This window comes from Vanessa atalanta, chromosome 1, assembly GCF_905147765.1.
Source record: "Vanessa atalanta chromosome 1, ilVanAtal1.2, whole genome shotgun sequence".
In the NCBI taxonomy this organism is placed as follows: domain Eukaryota; kingdom Metazoa; phylum Arthropoda; class Insecta; order Lepidoptera; family Nymphalidae; genus Vanessa; species Vanessa atalanta.
In genome coordinates, this window is record NC_061871.1 from 10,599,895 (window position 1) to 10,618,427 (window position 18,533).

Sequence of the window (18,533 nt, forward strand, 5' to 3'; positions counted from 1 at the left end):
GCCATTTCATTAGTTTCATTAGTGAGACCAATACCAGCTTCAGATGATACCTTATTATGAATTTATATATTTATTTCAATATAAGTGCACAACAAAAGAACAGACAACTAAGAGTAACAGAAAAAAAAAACTTGTGCAAAGATGGTCTTATCGCTTATAGATATCTCTGAAACAACCGTTGGGGTAAGAAGATTTGATAGAGGATAGGTTGCGCAAAGAAATTAACAGAATTTTTTACATAAGCTACCTACCTATCAAATCAAGGTAGCTTAGAAGATATGCGAGAATAGATGAACGTTCATACATTCTTAGCTTGATGAAATAATAATCCTACTTTTAAATGCACTGTAGTCGGTCTTTAGAACGTTCTCGAGTAACGTTTGGTGGAGTATTAGTCTTAACTTTTGATTATCTATATCAATGACATGACAGATGTAATCGTAAATGACTGCATCCTGTTTACTGGTAAAACTACGCTGTTTGATAATTAATTAATGTCAATAAAATTAATGACAATGAACAATGAAGTAACAATTGTTTGGCTGCAATAATGGACAAGTTTAATTCTAAGACATTACAAATCAATTTAAATAAACCTTATAGCTTTGAGTTAATTGTTAAAAATAATGAAATCTTTGTTGATAGTGTTGATTCAAATATATATTTTAGTGGAATTTGCTAACTTTGTATATGTACTGAAACTGAAACAAGCAATCTTCCCTTTGAAGCCGTTATGAGATGTGAATGACGTGTATTTCAATTTAAAATAGATTATTTAACTATAGGAAAACTGAAAACATTATGAATGGATACTAAGAGTACAAAAGAGTTACATAAGGCTCTGTATGATGTAGATAAGCTTTACTACAGTTGTAGTGACTGAGATGAATGAGATGATCGCCTCCAGCTATTTCAATTAACGAAAATATATTTATTGTTATTGTTTGAAAAATAAAAATAGTTGTAAAAAATTACATTTAAAAATATCTCACGCTGAGTTTATTTAGCCGGTACTTCTAAGATCTGAGGTTTTAATTTCCACACCGGTGGTAGTTTTTAGACTATCAATAAGCAAGTGTAACACTTCTATATTGAATAAAGGTTTTTGACTTTGATGTATCCCCATTTAGAGCAAGCAGTTAGCATCATACATGTATATTCTATCATCAACATCATCTCAGCTGGAAGACATCCACTGCTGGACTAAAGTCTTTCTACGGATGTCCGCGACATCAGCCGGTCTTGCTTTATACGCATCTTCTAAATACTTTTTTTCACTATTCTAATTTGTTAAACTCCAACGAGATCTAAGAAATTATGTGTTCATGGAAAATTTAAATTAAAAATGCGAATGAAAACCTAAATATATATATAAAAAAAAAACAATTACCGAATTTTTAATGATTGTTTTATCTTTTTATGAATGTCAATTTTATCATGGATATTCTAATCTTTGTTAATCGTATTCAGGTCCCTCCTGCATAGATTTGAGGAAATGAGTAAAATTAAGGAGCGCACGACTGTTCTTTAGACCTAACCTACAAAGAATGAAAAATTAAGTTTAGTTTCATAATTTAATTATTATAATCAATTTTGTATAAGTTTTAAAGTTGTAATGTTCTATTTATGCTTTTTTATTTTAAAGTTAATTTTGATACTCCAACAATAACGCTTTTTTTACCGCTCGCTGCAACACACCACCCAATCGTCGGTCCTGATAGTCTCTTAGACTTAATTATAACGTCTAATGGCGACATGGTCTCTAAATTTGGTCAGTTTTCAGCGCCGGAATTCTCACACCACGATCTAATATTCGCCTCCTTTAAATTCAGATCGCCTAAGCCCAAACCCAAGATGCTGCTGCTGCGAAGCTACCGTAATCTAGATCTCGATAGGTTATTGGACGATGCTACTCTTATTCCTTGGACGCACATAGAGGTGTTGTCGTCAATTGACGAGAAGTTGCATTTTCTGTGCTCTAAATTAATTGAGTTATTCGACCGACACTCGCCTTTACGACTTGTTAAAATAAAAAATTCTTCAAACCTTTGGTTTAATGACGATTTAAGAAAAGCGAGAGCCAAGAGGGACAAAGCCTTCCGTAAGTATAAGAGGGACCGTTCTGCTCTCAACTGGTCAGCTTATAAAGCTGCAAGGAATCGCTGCAACCAGTTGTGTAGGAAGCTCAAACGCCGATATATCTTTGACAAAATACGTGAATCTTCTCCCGAGGAAGCTTTAAAATTTTTAAATACCCTCGGTATTGGCAAGTCTCAAACTTTCTCTGATCAATCTCAATTGGATTTAAACAATCTCAATCTTCACTTCTCTTCACCTCCAGTCCTCGACTTGCAAACTAAACTTTCAACGCTTTCTGAAATACATGGCTTGCCTAGAATTACTTCCCCACCTTTCAGCTTTTCTCCTATTACGGAGAATGATGTTAAGAAAACCATTCTTTCGATCAAATCTAAGGCGGTTGGTTGCGATGGAGTAAGTCGAATTATGATTACCCTTATCCTCAATTTTCTAATTCCCTCCATTACTCACATCGAAAAATTCTCCTTTACCACGAGTACATTTCCTGAGATGTGGCGCAAGGCTTTTGTTCTCCCACTCCCTAAAATATCAAATCCTTCGCTACCTTCTCATTTTCGTCCTATAACAATTCTCTCCTTTTTATCCAAAATCCTGGAGTCCATTGCACACCAACAAATCTCTTGCTACCTTCATAAATGCGACTTATTCAATCCATTCCAATCGGGCTTTCGCCCAGGTCACAGCACAACAACAGCATTGTTAAAGGTCACGGACGATATTCGTATTGCCATGGAAAACTAGCAACTCACAGTGCTCGTGTTAATTGACTTTAGCAATGCTTTCAGTGCAGTAGACCATGACCTCCTTCTTGCATTTCTTTCCCATGCTAACTTGTCAGACTCTACCGTTGAATGGTTTTCTTCTTATCTTCGAGGGCGTCGGCAATCCACACGCATTAGTCAACTACAATCTGATTGGTGCGAAGTGAGTGCCGGCGTTCCTCAAGGTGGCATATTATCTCCTCTGTTATTTTCTGTTTTTATAAACGCCATCACTAAAACTTTAACTTCGCACTACCATCTGTATGCCGATGACTTGCAGCTCTACGAACACTCTACTGTCAATGATCTTGCCACGGCTATTAACTCCCTAAATGATAATCTCCACCGCATTTCTCTTTGGTCCGTTAAATATGGTATCACTGTCAATCCATCCAAGTGTCAAGCCATCATTATAGGCAGCAGGAGACAGTTAGCTAAGTTAGATGTTCTGACTCTGCCCAGCTTACGATATAATAATATACCAATAGAGTTCAGCAGTAGTGTTAAAGACCTCGGCATTATCATTGACAGTAAACTCAGTTGGGGGGAACATATTAAAGAAGTTTCTCGTAGGTTTTACGCCACTATGCATTCCATAATGCGTTTAAAAAATGTTTTGCCTATGGAAACTAAAATCCAGCTTGTTACTACCCTCTTGGTTCCAATTCTTGATTACGGTGACTCCTGTTATCTAGATCTTTCGGAAGAACACCTGAATAAACTTAATCGTCTCCTTAACACTGGCATTCGCTTTATCTTTAGCTTACGTAAATTCGACCACGTTTCTCGTTTTATGAAACAGTTACACTGGATTCCTATACGGGAACGTAGATATACTCGGCTTCTATGTCTTCTCTACTCTATTCTTACCGACCCTAATGCTCCCACTTACTTATCCTCTAAATTTTCTCTTCTTTCCTCTTTGCAGCCCGGCTTTGGAACACTTTGCCTGATTCTATTCGTAGAGCTCCATCGCGCGACTCCTTCAAGCGCCAAGTAAAAGAATTTTATTTGTCGTCTGTCAACACTATGTGATGTCTTTTCATAAATACTATTATCATAATTGGATTCATATATATATATATATGTACTTATATATGTATATGTTTGTGCATATTTATGTATATTATGTATAATATCGAAATGTACTGTATTATTATTATATATATTTATAGGCATGTATTGCTATGTATATATTTTTTAAAATTATTCTTTAACTTCTGTGCACACCCTACTGACTACTCTCCTACACTATTCTGGGTTGGCTGGCAGAAAATGCTGTTATAGCGTTAAGTCCGCCCTCTGTACATGTTTTATTTGTACAATAAAGAATAAAAAAAAAAAAATAAATAAAGTATTACTACAACTGTAGTAATACGAATTTGTTATAGAACCTGATCGCCTAAGACTAAATTTTTCTAATTTTGGTTCAATTTTTTTTAAATAATTATTATAAATAAGTCTAATAATATCTAATCAAATTGTTAATGCAAGTCATTGAGCGATATTTAGAAATACAAAGGTAGTTTTTTTTATCTAATACTAGCGACCCGCCGCGGCTTCGCACGGATGCAATGCTGATACTAATTATACTAACGAATGTCTTACAACGTTCACAGTTTTTCAGTCATTAGACAATACAAACCGCTTTGTCTTTAAATCTGTAATATCTTCGAAAATATTCATTTAAATTACATACTGTTATTTAAGGTACTTAATTGGAAAAGGATTAATGCTGTATTGCTTAAAATCGCTTCGCCATAGCCATTATTTCTCGTAAAAAATAAAGGATAAGAAATGGTTATTGTGGGTTATCATTAAGAGACAGACATATACAATCGCAGATTTTATTGAAGATCTTTTTAAGGTGTACATTACTGTAGTACATTATTTTGATCTATCTCGTAGGGTTCAGCCAGAGTTTGCAATGTAAGCGCAAAAAATGTGTTCATTTGCGACATCACTTCAGAAACTTCTAATAATATCAGTATTTCTCTATTATATTGTACATTTAATATACATATAAACCTTCCTTATCAATTAATCTATCTATTAAAAAAAATCCCATCAAAATCCGTTGTGTAATTTTAAAGATCTAAGTATACATAGGGACAGACAGCGGTAAGCGACTTTGTTTTATACTATGTAATTATGTATTGTTTAATTAGTTAATATTTTTGAAATCAATATCAATCAACATTTTAATACTTAATCATACGAAAATATTTTTAATAACAAATTCATCATTGATTTAGTATCAATAAATGATTTTATTATCATGATGACACTTGTTTTGATTAATTTTGATTTGTATGCTTTTAAGCTTCATTGCAAGTGAGCTGTTTGGAATATGTTGACGTATCAAAAGTGCATTTACCTTCAACGCCATTACTGTAGGTAAAATATGTATGTTTTTCAATAAATGCGCGCTTGTGTTGATTTTCGCAAAGACATAAATTATTGTTTCAGGAATTGTTACGTACATAATATTAGTACTGGGAACAAGCATTAACTTGCTACTTCAATTACCCGCTTGCACAAGCTTAGTAACTCTTTTTTAGGACAATTTATACGTTTCTATAACAGGATCAGAGTGGGGGTTGCAAAATTCCGATTAAGCAAAGATGCTTTCTCGTAACTTACTTAAATAAACGAGCTTAATACAGCGAGTAGAGGCCGTTTGCAATACGCAATGAACTAAAAGTTAGTTTTTATTCAAATAGCAAATATTTTTGCAAAAAAATTGAGCTTCTCTACCTATATTGTCTTGCCCATTTTTGTATTCAGATTCTAGCGCCACTAGCCTTTTGCAGCAATGGCTCTTACCAACGGGGAGTAGGTTCATCTTACCTCCATAACATGTCTCAGCCAGGCAAGTCTAATTGCCTCGATGATGTCACTAATGCCTTCAATTCCCCGGAAATAATTAATTAATACCCAAAATTCTTCTCAGTACTTAGTATATTACATTTATAATATAAATAAATTAAATATAAGTCACTAAAAATTTAACAATTATTTATTAATGGAGGTAAATAGAATATTTTAATATTAATGAAGTTACATTTACTTCGATGTATGTATTAATTCATCTTTAATTTTTTCTTTCAGCTTCATTGATACGTTTGGGGTTTCTGGGGATAATTGTGTGCATTGATGGCACTCATGTAGCCATCATCAGGTTGAATACGAAAAGCCTTTTGCAACAGTAAGAGCTATTATTCCCTCAACGTCTAGTAAGTTTATATATTTGTAAATTAAATTATTTGTAGATATTTTTTTTGTATAGAATATAAGACAGGAGAAGGAAAGGGAAACTAGAAACAGCTAGTTTCCGACTTCGCAAAGCTACACATCCTTCCTTGGAAGGTATGTGTCGTTTATAGGGTTCCGTACCGAAAGGGTAAAAATCCTTAGTATTAGGGTCCTATTACTAAAGCGTCGCTGTCTGACCGTCTGTCTGTCACCAGGCTGTATCTCAAGAACCGCGATAGCTAGACAAAAAAAATCTCAAATTATATATTTCTGTTGCAACTATAACAACAAATACTAAAAAGAAAATAAAATAAATATTGAAGGCAGGATCCTATAATAAAAACTTTTTGTATGGGAGCCGCCTCGAATTACTCGATATCAATGGTAACAGATATGTACTTGAAATATTCACAAAATGCTAAGTTGTATGCTTACTTTAATAATAAATTTAAAATTAATAAAAAGTAAATAATAATAATATTGTTACGGAACCGTACTTCGCTGGTTTTGTTATAATAAGATTACAAGATTCATATCGTGATTATTAATACAGGCTTTATTGCTAGATTTGTATTAGATTCTAGTATAAGTTCGAGTTGTCGGTTAGACACTTTTTGTATTGGCACCATGATTACGAAGCAATCAAAAGCAAAGCAAAGTGTTGTGGATAAAAAATGAATTTAATATTTATTTCTTTCGTCATCCAGATTATATAGTAAAAACGAAATAAAAACAAATTTTGATATTTCGATGTTTATTTCAATCAATTGTATACAAAGATAATACGACCAATTTAAATTGTTAGCCGTTACGCCTGACGTTTTAAGCAATGACGTAACTTTTTAAAATTGTCAGGTAACCCTTGATTCGCATTTTGTTCACATTGCAATTAATCGATAGAAATCAGCTTCCGCATGGGTCCATAATACTGATTTATCGACTGCAACATTCATCAAACCGCAACAAATATTTGATAGCAACATATTATGCTATGCTATAACCGTAATAGCGCTGAGGAAATGTTCAAAAATATTCAAGTCTAAAATCTTCTATAGGAATATTAATAACTGATCATCCCTTGGCTGTTTCAATTAACGTTTTTTTTTTATTGTTCTATGCAAGGTAATTATTTCTGAACCGGTGGCAGATTTTTGGCTATAAATAAGCAAGTTTAACATTTCTATAATGATTAAAAGATTTTTGTCTTTGATTGGATCTGCATTTTGTGACCGATGATAATCGATGAGAGAAGTTTAAAAATGTTTATTGTTCCAAAATAATGCTACAACATTAACTTAACCAAACTAACTGGTTAACTTATGAATAATAATTTAAATCTATATTAAGCGTACAGAGAAATCAATTTTACATATACAAAAATTCAGTTCCTTTTATAAAATAATAGCAACAATTGACAGTAAGACATTTTAAAATAAAAAGTAGTTAAGAATAACAATTTACTTAAATTGAAGCACTACCATAACCAAATAAATACCAACGCAATGAGTGACGGAGATACGTCACATAATGAACGGTTAATTTATTGATATTTAGTGTAATTTCATTAGATCAGGATGACAAAATAAATTCAAACTTATTAATAATTCTCCAACAAATATAATCTCAATATAATCTTTTAAAAAAAAACAGTATGTGCTATTAGTATTTGTGGCAGTCTTAAATAGTATGCCAAATAAAATAGTACTAATTAAAGTTTAACAATTATTAAGCAACTAATTACAATAATAATTTTATAAGTACGTAATAATGTAAAATATATAGTTTTGATTGTAATATGATAATATTGATGTGTACCTAATGTGATATAATTAATTATGACATGACTAGGGTTACTCGCTAACATTAGTTACTGGATGTGACTTGTAAAATAGGATTGTGGTTCATTTATATTGGGTAACAATATGTAATTTTAGTTGTTTTTTTTTTTAAATGATTTGTGTTTTAACATTCTTTATTATTATTAGGAAGTTTGTGTAAGTTTGTGCACCTTCGAATGTAATGTTTCTTTGTCCGTATTTAGTTCTAGGTGAGCGTAAAATGATGTTATTTGCATTTCTTAAGCGTTTTAATTGTGAATATTTATTTTTGTTAGTCAGGCTTATGGTTGTGTGTATTTTCTTGTATAATGGTTTTCGAATTAGAATGCATGTGTTGTATTTATAATTATTTATTATATTCATAACTATTGTTTCATTATATAGAAACCGTAATGAAATACAGTTTTTGTAAGATTATTTTTGCTATTTGTAGTATTTTAAGATTAGTTTTATCGGCCGAGCCCCAAACTTGGATATTTATAAATAAAATATCCTGCTATCCACGCAGTGGTGGACTAACAGGAGAGGAGGCACACGAAATTGTTTCGTTGAAATTAACTTCTTTGTAGTCTACTACTAGTCCAAGTTGCCATAGAGGAATCCAGTCAGTGAGTTAACTTGGCGTTTTCTACTGTTTTACTTACGCTTATAAGCTGTATTTGACCGATTATAATTTCGCGTAAAGGTTTATTGATAATCTTAGTATTCCTTAAGTTTTATGATTTTCATCAAAAGCAAAACATAAGGAATATAACGGTAGAGTTACGTGATTTGAGTGAATAATGCGCCTGAATATATAATTTACGCAAAGTTAAGTTGCTTTGAAATTAATATAACTACTTCTTGCTAAGCTCACTCTTAATTTTATTTGTTAGTAAGTAGCTCGTGCGGGAAGCGGGAATGTTTGCTAGTATTTATAAAAAAGGTAAAGGTTTAAATTAAGGTGAAAAAAAACTAAGTATTTAAATTGTTTTAAAAGGCATTTTAATGTTTTTTTATAAGAGTTTGTATCAATTCTTTATTTAGAAAGGCCAGTTGTTTCCAGTTCTTAACCCGAAAAGACCCGCTCTGTAACAATATAAAAAAATGCACTTAAATAACTATTCAAAATATAGTTTTATTTTAAGGTGAGTTTAGACTGCTTGAACTCGCTATTAGCCGTGTTCAAAATGCATCCATATTTCATGTAACATACGCGGAAGGGACAATCCCGAGATGAGCATTAAGAAACTAGTGCACCACTCTCTAGTATACTCTTTACTCTGTACTCTACAGTACACTCTATAGTATACCGACGCTAATGTAGCACACATGCACGATTTCATTAGTCGGGTGTATAACGATCTTTATGTGCATTTGGTTACTAATATGTATTTATTTCAATGTTCAATTAAGCACTTTAAATAAATGATTTCGTATCCACAACGTAAAAGGGAAGAAGAATGAGAGGTATTCAAATATTATATCACTTACCCTCGTTTTCCTACGTCAGCGTTACCCATACGAAGTTGTCCACCATTGCAGCTGCTAAGTTGAGCTTCATTAAGATTATTGCATTGTCTCCCGACAAAGTGGTTAAACCTTATACTGGAAGCGAAAAGCTCAGTAGCACGGCCGTGGGAACAGGTACTGATGAGGCAGCCAGGCTGTGGGTTTCTACCACCGTTGGGGTAGAAATCAGCGTTAGAGATAGGATCGAAAATACCCAGGAGACGACCATCGGTGTGGATAGATTCGACATATACGCCTGAATTACGATTGAGTGCGTTGGGATTACCTCCCCACTGTGGGCCAGCAGGATCCAAACCTGTGAATATACAGCCTTTTAGAATACTCAAACTTATAGAGATCATATTCAACGTAATCAATCTGCACTTATCTTCACGTTTACTTTTACCAAGACCTTAAGATGTATAGTTAATTGTACCTGTGACACGGACAGCTCGACCTCCGACAGTACGACCAGCATTGCCAACAATATGAGCGCCCAAACTGAAGCCCACCAAGTGTAGTTGATTCCAGTTACCACCAGCGTTATTGAAAAGCCAAATCAAAAAGTTTCCTAGATGACTGCCAACATCAGGCACACCGCGCACTGCCGTTGTATATGCGCCATTAGCAAGTTGGTTCCAGTCTACAACAATCACATTGACGTCTTGAACCGCCAGGAAAGCGGAAGTGATCAACGGGTTCATTTGGGTGTTGCCATTGTTGTTCCATCCGTGCACAATAACTTTAGTGGGTCTGTTAGCTCGGTAGTTCGAGTTACGTACAGAATTAATGTTACCATTGACCAAAACTTGACGACTGGTTGGATTTTGTCTGAAACAAATAAAATAAACCATAAAATATACGACAGACTAATAAAACAGTGTACTCTATATAGTTTACTACTGGCTCGATTTTAATAATATATTAATATACAACGCCAAAATCTTTATAGCTTTCATTATATTTATAAGGCCAAACTTTCATTTTACCCAAATATTTACATTTTCAATGCATTAATTTTAATCAGTAATAGTATATTTTATGTATTTTCGCTGCCCAGTATACAGCTTACGGGTCATATCAATTGCAAAGAGTTAACTTATGTGTGGATACAAACTGACCTGGTAAAGAGCCAATATTGGTTGTTGGCGCCATTCCTAGTGCTCAATAGCTGCGCCTCATCCACTGGCGCCTGAAGATCTACCAAATGAGGAACACCATCGCCATCTGGCATCCAGATGTAGCGGCTCACTCCTTCGACATAGTGGCTGTTGTCTCCTGGCACCGAAGGAATTGCGCCTCCAGCACACACTAATAATACAAAGTAACATTTAGTACATCAGGCAAAAAAAATGAACAGTTTATTATTATAATATATAAAATTTTACTAACATGTTACTGAAGCAAGAAGAACCGTAAGGAGTTTCATGGTGGCTGTGTCTTATGTATTGACATCTCTCTGTATTTATTATAACGGTTATCAATGAAAAAACAATTATATGTGATTGATTAAGTCTAATCCGATTTATGACGAAAATAGAAAAAAATCTACGTTAGAGATAATGTTGCGCCCAGGTTGTTACAATAAAATTGTATGTATACAAGCCACTCGTACTGATATCAAAAGAATATACTATATATATGTCCTTACATATGAAATGAGCATTTTGTCGTACTTTGATCTGAAATATCTCCTCTTTAGTTAAGAATTCCAAATTCAAATTTATAATTTTATTTTGGTACATTTGAGTTTTGAAAACAGTCATTCATTTGTTTTTTCCTCATTCTTACCGCACATTGGAAAACATGAAATATCGATATATTTACGATTACGAGTTCTACCGTGACATCAGTGCTTCAGAAACAGCTCGAGGGATTAATTTTATTATGTGTACGGCGTTGGTGGCGCAAAAGTAAAAAAAGGTTCGTTTTTAGTTTTAACGTTTTCATTCTGGAAATTTCGATCTTCAGAACCAACTCCGTGGATGGCGGGTGACCAAAGTGAAAAATAAAGAATTAAAGGTTATTGTGGAAGCGGATCTATCACAAAGCACTTCAAGGAGAGCTGTAGGCTGTATTAATTCATTTGAAGCAAATATTGAAAGTAAAAAAACTTGAACTTAAAAAAAACTTAAAAAAAAATCGAATCATTACTTATGATGAAAAGGGGATACTGTACGATCATTGGAAGCACTCGTCGCAATGGCTGAACCATGGAGACCCACCCAAATCTTGCCCTAAACGAAAATTGACTCACGGCAGATTCTTACAAGGAAAAAATTCAACTCCGATGCGGCAGTCCAAGCCGCCTTCAAAGAGTTTATTGCTTCTCGACCCCATGGTTTTTTCATAAAGGACTCAATGAGCTAATTACCTATGAGAGGGCAAAAGTGCATAGATAACAACGGTGTATACTTTGATTAATTAAATATATTTACAAAAAAAAAAAAAATTATATTCCTCCCGTACAAAACGCCAATTTCATGTAAGGACCAAATACTTTACTCTGTTACTTTTATTTTAATAATCGTCATTATCATTATTATTTATTACTAATATAAAACAAAGTCGCTTACCGGTGTCTGTCCCTATGTATGCTTAGATCTTTAAATTACACAACGGATTTTGATGCGGTTTTTTAATAGATAGATTGATTCAAGAGGATATATATATATATATATATAATACATTCACAATATAGTAGAGAAAAACTGATAATTTTACAGGTTTCTGAAGTGATGTCGAAATTAACACATTTTCTGAGCTTACATTGCGAATGCTGGCTGAACCCTACGAGATAGATCAAAATAATGTACTACAATATTGTACACCCTAAAAAGATCTTCAAAAAAATTCATATTTGTATATGTCTATCTCTTAGGAATAGCCCACAACAACCATTTTTTATCCTTTACTTTTTACGAGAAATAATGGCTTATTTTGAGCAATTAAACATAAAACAGCATTAATCCTTATTCAATTACATACTTTAAATACATTGTGAATTTAATATAGATCAATATGGTTCCAGCATGTCATTTGAAAAACTGTGAACGTTGTAAGACATATATGTACATTTATTTAGAATCAGCATTACACCCATGCGAAGCCGGAGCGGGTCGCTAGTAAATTATAATCTGTTTTAATTCGTATCTGTAATCTGTAATAATAAGCTAATAAGCTAAACGCGCGAAGCCGTTGGTTCAGCTTGTTATCTATAAATAAATATTATAATATGCAAACTCAATTAAATCTACAATTGTATACCTACAATGTTTTTATGTACCTAATATATTTTGTCAGTTGGTTCAATATATTTTGGTCCGGCTACGTGGACATCGTTACAAACGTATTTAATATGTAGGTTGTTTTTACCGCTGGGCTAAATTCTCTCCAAGGCTTTAACAAGTTTTAATTTTGCACAAATTTTTTTTATAGAAATTTATCTCCTCAGGTAGTTAAATGGAGGATTGTGTCGAAATTCATTATTTTTGATGTTAGATATATGAATGTTTCTGATGTTAGAAATATGATTAGTATTTGAAGCTTATGTTCATGAGTTAAAGCCAGATGTGAATGTTTTTTTTTCAGAAATTCATCGCCTAAGGGGTTGTTATTTAGGATGAACGTTTGTGTCGGGTTAAATTTTAATATCACTTACAGTGTTTTGAAAATTCACTTTGTGTTCATGACAATTATCAACATTAAAATTATTATAAGGGTGACATTTTTTTATGCTATAGATGCCAAACGAGCAGAAGGCTCACCTGATGGAAAGTGACTATCACCTACCACCCATAAACATCTGCAACACCGAAAAACCACCGCTGAAAGCTGCTTTTTCTAGATTTTCGGATGGAACTTGAAATTCAGCAGCTGGGATTAATTCAAACAATACCTCGCAACATTCCCCGTGAAAATGCCTTAGACGATGCACAGTGATCCTACATCTCTAGACAAAGCCAAAGAACCAAGCAGGTCGCAAAGGGCTTGATCGTCGATTATTCGAGCGTTCTGCGTTGAATACGATCAAATGAAATAAGCTGATACTGGGGAGCACCCGCCCAGAGGTACAAACAGTATTCCATGTGCGGCCGAATTTGGAGTTGTACAGTTTTAGTGTCCCCTTTTACAGTTATAGGGGACGGGCTAATTTAATTAAATTTAATTGCCGGAAAAGACGCGTTAAAACGTGTGCCAACTCGGGAACAGTAGTCCGTAGCATGCATCTGAGGAATGCCATCAAGTCCACTCGACTTATGAATGTCCAAGGAAAGAAGTGCTTTACGAACTGCACTTTGTCGGAATTAAACCTCCAGCAATGTGGTATCACACACATACACTGTGGGAATTTTTGGTGGTGACTTTCCTTGGTCATCTAAAGTCGAGTTGGACGCGAGGAGAGAGCCTTAAAGAAATATCTTAAATAATAATGTAACATCCTTTACATCTTTCCATATTTTCTGCACTTAGCTCCTAGTGATATCAAATATTCCCAAAATAAAAGAATCATATTCGGAGAAGTTCAGTTCATGCTTGAAATTCGTCGAGTTGGGATTAATTGTCGGAATTTTTAGCTGAATTATTTTAAACTTTTAATATAAGCAACATCTTTGTCAAAACAACTTTTAGAATTTGTAATTAGGTGTGTTGGTAATTATCTTTTTTGAAATAAACGAGACAGCTCTGCCATATTTCAAGTCTGCAATTATTACGGTTCCGACTTATTCGTGAGATACTATTGCTGATATTAGTGGGAAAGATCGAAAATTAAGCTTCGATTCAAAACCGCAAAGAATCGGTTTACCTTTGTTTATACAATCATGTAAAGTATACATTTTTTTCCAATTGATATTTTGGACTGTATTGTAATAGCGTTATGTGATTTTGTTGAAAGTGAATAAAAAAATTATGAAATATTTTGACTACTATTTTTTAAAATTTATTTTGAGTTTAAAATACTTAATTAACACCTTAGTGACTAATAATATATTTTTATATCATTCAATATAGAAACTGCTTAATAACAATATTACTAAAATATATTAATTTCGGGTAAAGAAACGATATCTTTTGTTTGTAATAGGTATTTTAATATTTTCGAGTTTTTATTTATTGTATTTACTAAGCAGAGATTGATTTCCAATTTAGAAAGGCCAGTTGTTTCCAGTTCTCAAACCGAAGAATCCGGCTCTGTAACAATAATATAATAAAACATGTTAGCCCTTAAATCAAATAAATAATCCTATTTTATGGAATATACTCACTACTAACCAAAAAGTTTGTTTTTATTTTTGTTATTATTTTATGCTTAATATTAATCTCAAAAATGTAAAGTTTACCTTTTATGTGAATAATTAAATATTTACGAAATGAAAAAAAAAAAGAAACAACAAGAGGTATTCGATAATAGTACATAATATTGCTTACCCTCGTTTTCCTAAGTCAGCGTTACCCATACGAAGTTGGTTACCACCGCAGTTGTTAAGTTGAGCTTCATTAAGATTAGCACACTGTCTCCCAATAAAGTGGTTAAATCTTATACTGGCAGCGAAAAGTTGAGGGGCACGGCTGTGGGAACAGGTGCTTATAAGGCAGCCAGGTTGTGGGTTTCTACCTCCATTGGGATAGAAATCAGCGTCAGAGATGGGATCGAAAATACCCAGAAGACCACCATCGGTGTGGATTGATTCAACGTATATACCAGAATTACGATTGAGTGCGTTGGAGTTACCACCCCACTGTGGGCCTGCAGGATCTAGACCTGTAAATACATAAATATTTAGAATACCTAAACTTTAAGAAGAATTACTCAAGAGAGTATAGTGTAATATAACTAGGGCCGCAAAATGTATATTCTATTACATTTTGCAGCCCTAGTTCTCTGATCATAATAAAATTGATCCCTTTTTGGCTAACAACGACTTCAAAAAGGTTATTTGAGAATATTATCACATAACTCAAGGCAAACTAGCAAGAGACTCATCGATAAATATTGTAAAGAAAAAATATTCATTCATAACTATACAATCAATGTATAGAATTATATATTTAAGTTCAATGTAAAATAACGTTCGATGCTCAAGCATATACTATGTAAAATATAAAGTTAGTTGTACCTGTTATACGCATAGCACGACCTCCGACAGTACGACCAGCATTGCCAACGATATGGGCGCCTAAACTGAATCCCACCAAGTGTAGCTGATTCCAGTTACCACCGGCGTTATTGAAGAGCCAAATTAAGAAGTTTCCTAGATGATTTCCAACATCGGGTACACCGCGCACTGCCGTTGAATATAAACTGTTAGCAAGACGGTTCCAGTCTAAAACGATCACATTGACGTCTTGAACAGCCAGGAAAGCGGAGGTGATCAACGGGTTCATTTCACTGTTGCCATTGCTGTTCCACCCGTGGACAATAACTTTGGTAGGTCTATTAGCTCGGTAGTTCGAGCTATGTACGGTATTAATGTTACCATGGACCAAAACTTGACGACTGGTTGGGTTGTTTCTGTTACAAATATATTACAACATATTGTAAGTTACAACATCAAATCATAGGTGCACTTTTTAACTATAAGAAAATTATGAAAATAAAAAAAACAAAAGAGAGAAATAATAATTTTAAGATTACAGTTAACACAAGGTTGTCAATTTTCTCCTCTATTTACAAATATTTAATTTGCACGATAAAGTGTGTAGAGTGGTGAAGTATAATTTATTTTAGGTTTAGGTTACTTGTCATGTCAAAAAAAAAACATTTATTATGTTTTGCTTTTGGTACTTTTCGTTAAATATCCTTTCCTTTAATTTTATGAGCATATTTGAACACAGAATATTTTAATTTTATTTCATATGGAGATTTGTCATATCTGATATTAGACACATGGTATTCTGTATTTAGGAAATTTATCTGCTTACGAGTAAAAAACAATTGTTGAATCGATTTAGAAAATTAATCCTATTAGATAATGGATTTAATTGTCACGAAACTTGGTAATTTTTTATGTTAAAAATACGAAATGCAGTGATTAGGCTTCTGTTTCTGAGGGTACATAATTTAAGATGATAAAATTAGGGCTCAAATTTTGTATAGAAGTGAGTCATTTTTTAAATGAGAAATATAGAAATCGATGTTTGGGCTGCTGCTTATCAGTGAAAGAGAGCTTATTGGCAGCGTTGGTTGCCAAAAAAGCGTGATTGAGTAACGTATGTATATAATAATAATATCATCTATACTTGAATCTAATTAATGTAGTAAATTTCATAAGTTTGTGTAAGTTCGTATCAACTAACGATTAAGAATTACAATTATAGATGAAACTGACCTGGTATAGAGCCAATACTCGTTGTTGGCGCCATTTCTAGTATTAAACAACTCTATTTGATCTGCTGGGGCCTGAAGATCTACCAGCTTAGGTTCACTCTCTCCATTTGGCATCCAAATGTAGCGGCTTACTCCTTCAACATAGTGGCTGTTGTCTCCTGGCACCAAAGGAACAGCGCTTCCAGCACATACTGGAAAAATGGATACGTTAAGCACATATGCAATCAATTTTTATTTCGAATTTTGAAGGCTTTACTTACACGTTACAGTAGCAAGAAGAACCGTTAAGAGCTTCATGATTTCAGGTGTTGAGCACGTTTTGAGATTTGACTGTATATATTACAATGGTTATCAAAGAAAAATAATTAAATTTGATTGATTAGGCTTAATCCGATTTGACGGAAATAGTAAAATAGTATAAATTTAAGATAACACGACGAGGAACTTGTAGCACTATTTTACTATGTTAAACACCAATGACATAATTTGTACATTTAAGTCATTAGACATTAAGAAAACTGCTGATCTATGGGGTATTTCTGTAAAGGTGATTAATTCAATTATTGACGTGATTGAACCTTATCTTGCAATAATATTCAATGATTGTGCTCAACATTGTGTATTTCCTGACCTGATGACAATATTAAAATCTGGTAGCTCTTCAGATCCTAACAACTATAGGCCAATCTCAATACTACCAACCCTCAGCAAAATATTTGAAAAAAATATTCTAAATCAATTATTAGCGTATTTCAATAGATACAATCTGCTTCATAGAAAACAATTTGGATTTACGAGGGGTCACTCGACTGCCGACGCAAGTATCGAACTTATAAGAAATGTCTATGAAGCCTGGGAGGGGTCGCAGGATGCCTTAGGGATTTTCTGCGACTTATCCAAAGCCTTTGATTGTGTACAACATGAAACTCTGGTCAGGAAACTATATCACTATGGAATTAGAGACACTCGACCTTCTGACTTCTTATCTTAACAATAGAATTCAGAGGGTTGACGTTAAAGGGACAAGGTCTCAGTTGGTATGGGGGTCCCACAAGGATCAATTCTTGGACCTTTTCTATTCCTCATATACATAAATGACTTGCCCTTTCTTGTTGGGAACAAACATGATATAGTATAGTTTGCTGATGATACCTCTTTGGTTTTTAAAATTAATAGGAAACAGGTACAGTATGACGATGTAAACAATGCTATGTCTGATATAGTACACTGGTTTAGCGTAAAAAATCTTAGGCTGAATAATAAAAAAACTAAAATTGTAAAATTTAGCACACCAAACGTGCAAAATGTAAAACCCGATGTACTTATCAATGGGGTATCGATGGATCCAATTGAAAAAACTGAATTTTTTGGCCTTACTCTTGATGCCAAATTACAGTGGCTCCCCCATATAAACGGATTGGCGGGTAGACTGAGTTCTGCGGCATTTGCGATCAAAAAAATTAGATTATTTACCTATGTTGATACGGCTCGCCTAGTTTATTTCAGTTACTTTCACATTATTATGCTTTGGGGTAACGCAGCCGCTATCCATACTATATTTGTGCTGCAGAAGAGGGCTATTCGCGCAATCTATAACCTAGGAGCCAAGGAATAATTAAGGTATAAATTTTAAGAAAATAAGATATTAACTGTTGCTTCTCAATATATATTCTGTAATGTTTTGTATGTACGGAAAAATATTAATGTTTTTATGAGAAAATGTGATTCTCATAACATTGGTACAAGGAACAAACACAA

The 18,533-nt window shown here is 33.6% G+C and overlaps 2 protein-coding genes across 2 annotated transcripts; both read right to left on the reverse strand.

Moving 5' to 3' along the window:
* Nucleotides 1–8,915: 8,915 nt before the first annotated feature.
* Nucleotides 8,916–10,904, reverse strand: LOC125072831 (pancreatic lipase-related protein 2-like). The gene is made up of 5 exons (XM_047683568.1): nucleotides 10,838–10,904; nucleotides 10,567–10,756; nucleotides 9,882–10,276; nucleotides 9,428–9,761; nucleotides 8,916–9,022 (listed from the first exon to the last, which is right to left on the reverse strand). Exons 1-5 carry the CDS (start codon nucleotides 10,872–10,874, stop codon nucleotides 8,977–8,979), a joined length of 1,002 nt encoding a protein of 333 aa, XP_047539524.1. The 5' UTR covers nucleotides 10,875–10,904; the 3' UTR covers nucleotides 8,916–8,976.
* A 3,671-nt stretch (nucleotides 10,905–14,575) lies between these two features.
* On the reverse strand, nucleotides 14,576–17,072 carry LOC125065198 (pancreatic lipase-related protein 2-like). The gene is made up of 5 exons (XM_047672702.1): nucleotides 17,036–17,072; nucleotides 16,777–16,966; nucleotides 15,565–15,959; nucleotides 14,876–15,209; nucleotides 14,576–14,638 (listed from the first exon to the last, which is right to left on the reverse strand). Exons 1-5 carry the CDS (start codon nucleotides 17,070–17,072, stop codon nucleotides 14,593–14,595), a joined length of 1,002 nt encoding a protein of 333 aa, XP_047528658.1. The 3' UTR covers nucleotides 14,576–14,592.
* Between the last annotated feature and the right edge of the window lie 1,461 nt (nucleotides 17,073–18,533).

Excerpts from the sequence above, each read along its gene's own strand:
- LOC125072831 (XM_047683568.1), bottom strand. The coding sequence starts at position 10,874 with ATGAAACTCCTTACGGTTCTTCTTGCTTCAGTAACAT. Across the intron at positions 9,762-9,881 it reads TCGAGCTGTCCGTGTCACAG|GTTTGGATCCTGCTGGCCCA; the intron begins GTACAATTAACT and ends GTATATTCACAG. Across the intron at positions 9,023-9,427 it reads GCTGACGTAGGAAAACGAGG|AGCGGGTCTTTTCGGGTTAA; the intron begins GTAAGTGATATA and ends ATATTGTTACAG.
- LOC125065198 (XM_047672702.1), bottom strand. The coding sequence starts at position 17,072 with ATGAAGCTCTTAACGGTTCTTCTTGCTACTGTAACGT. Across the intron at positions 15,960-16,776 it reads GAGTATTGGCTCTATACCAG|AAACAACCCAACCAGTCGTC; the intron begins GTCAGTTTCATC and ends TATTTGTAACAG. Across the intron at positions 14,639-14,875 it reads GCTGACTTAGGAAAACGAGG|AGCCGGATTCTTCGGTTTGA; the intron begins GTAAGCAATATT and ends TTATTGTTACAG.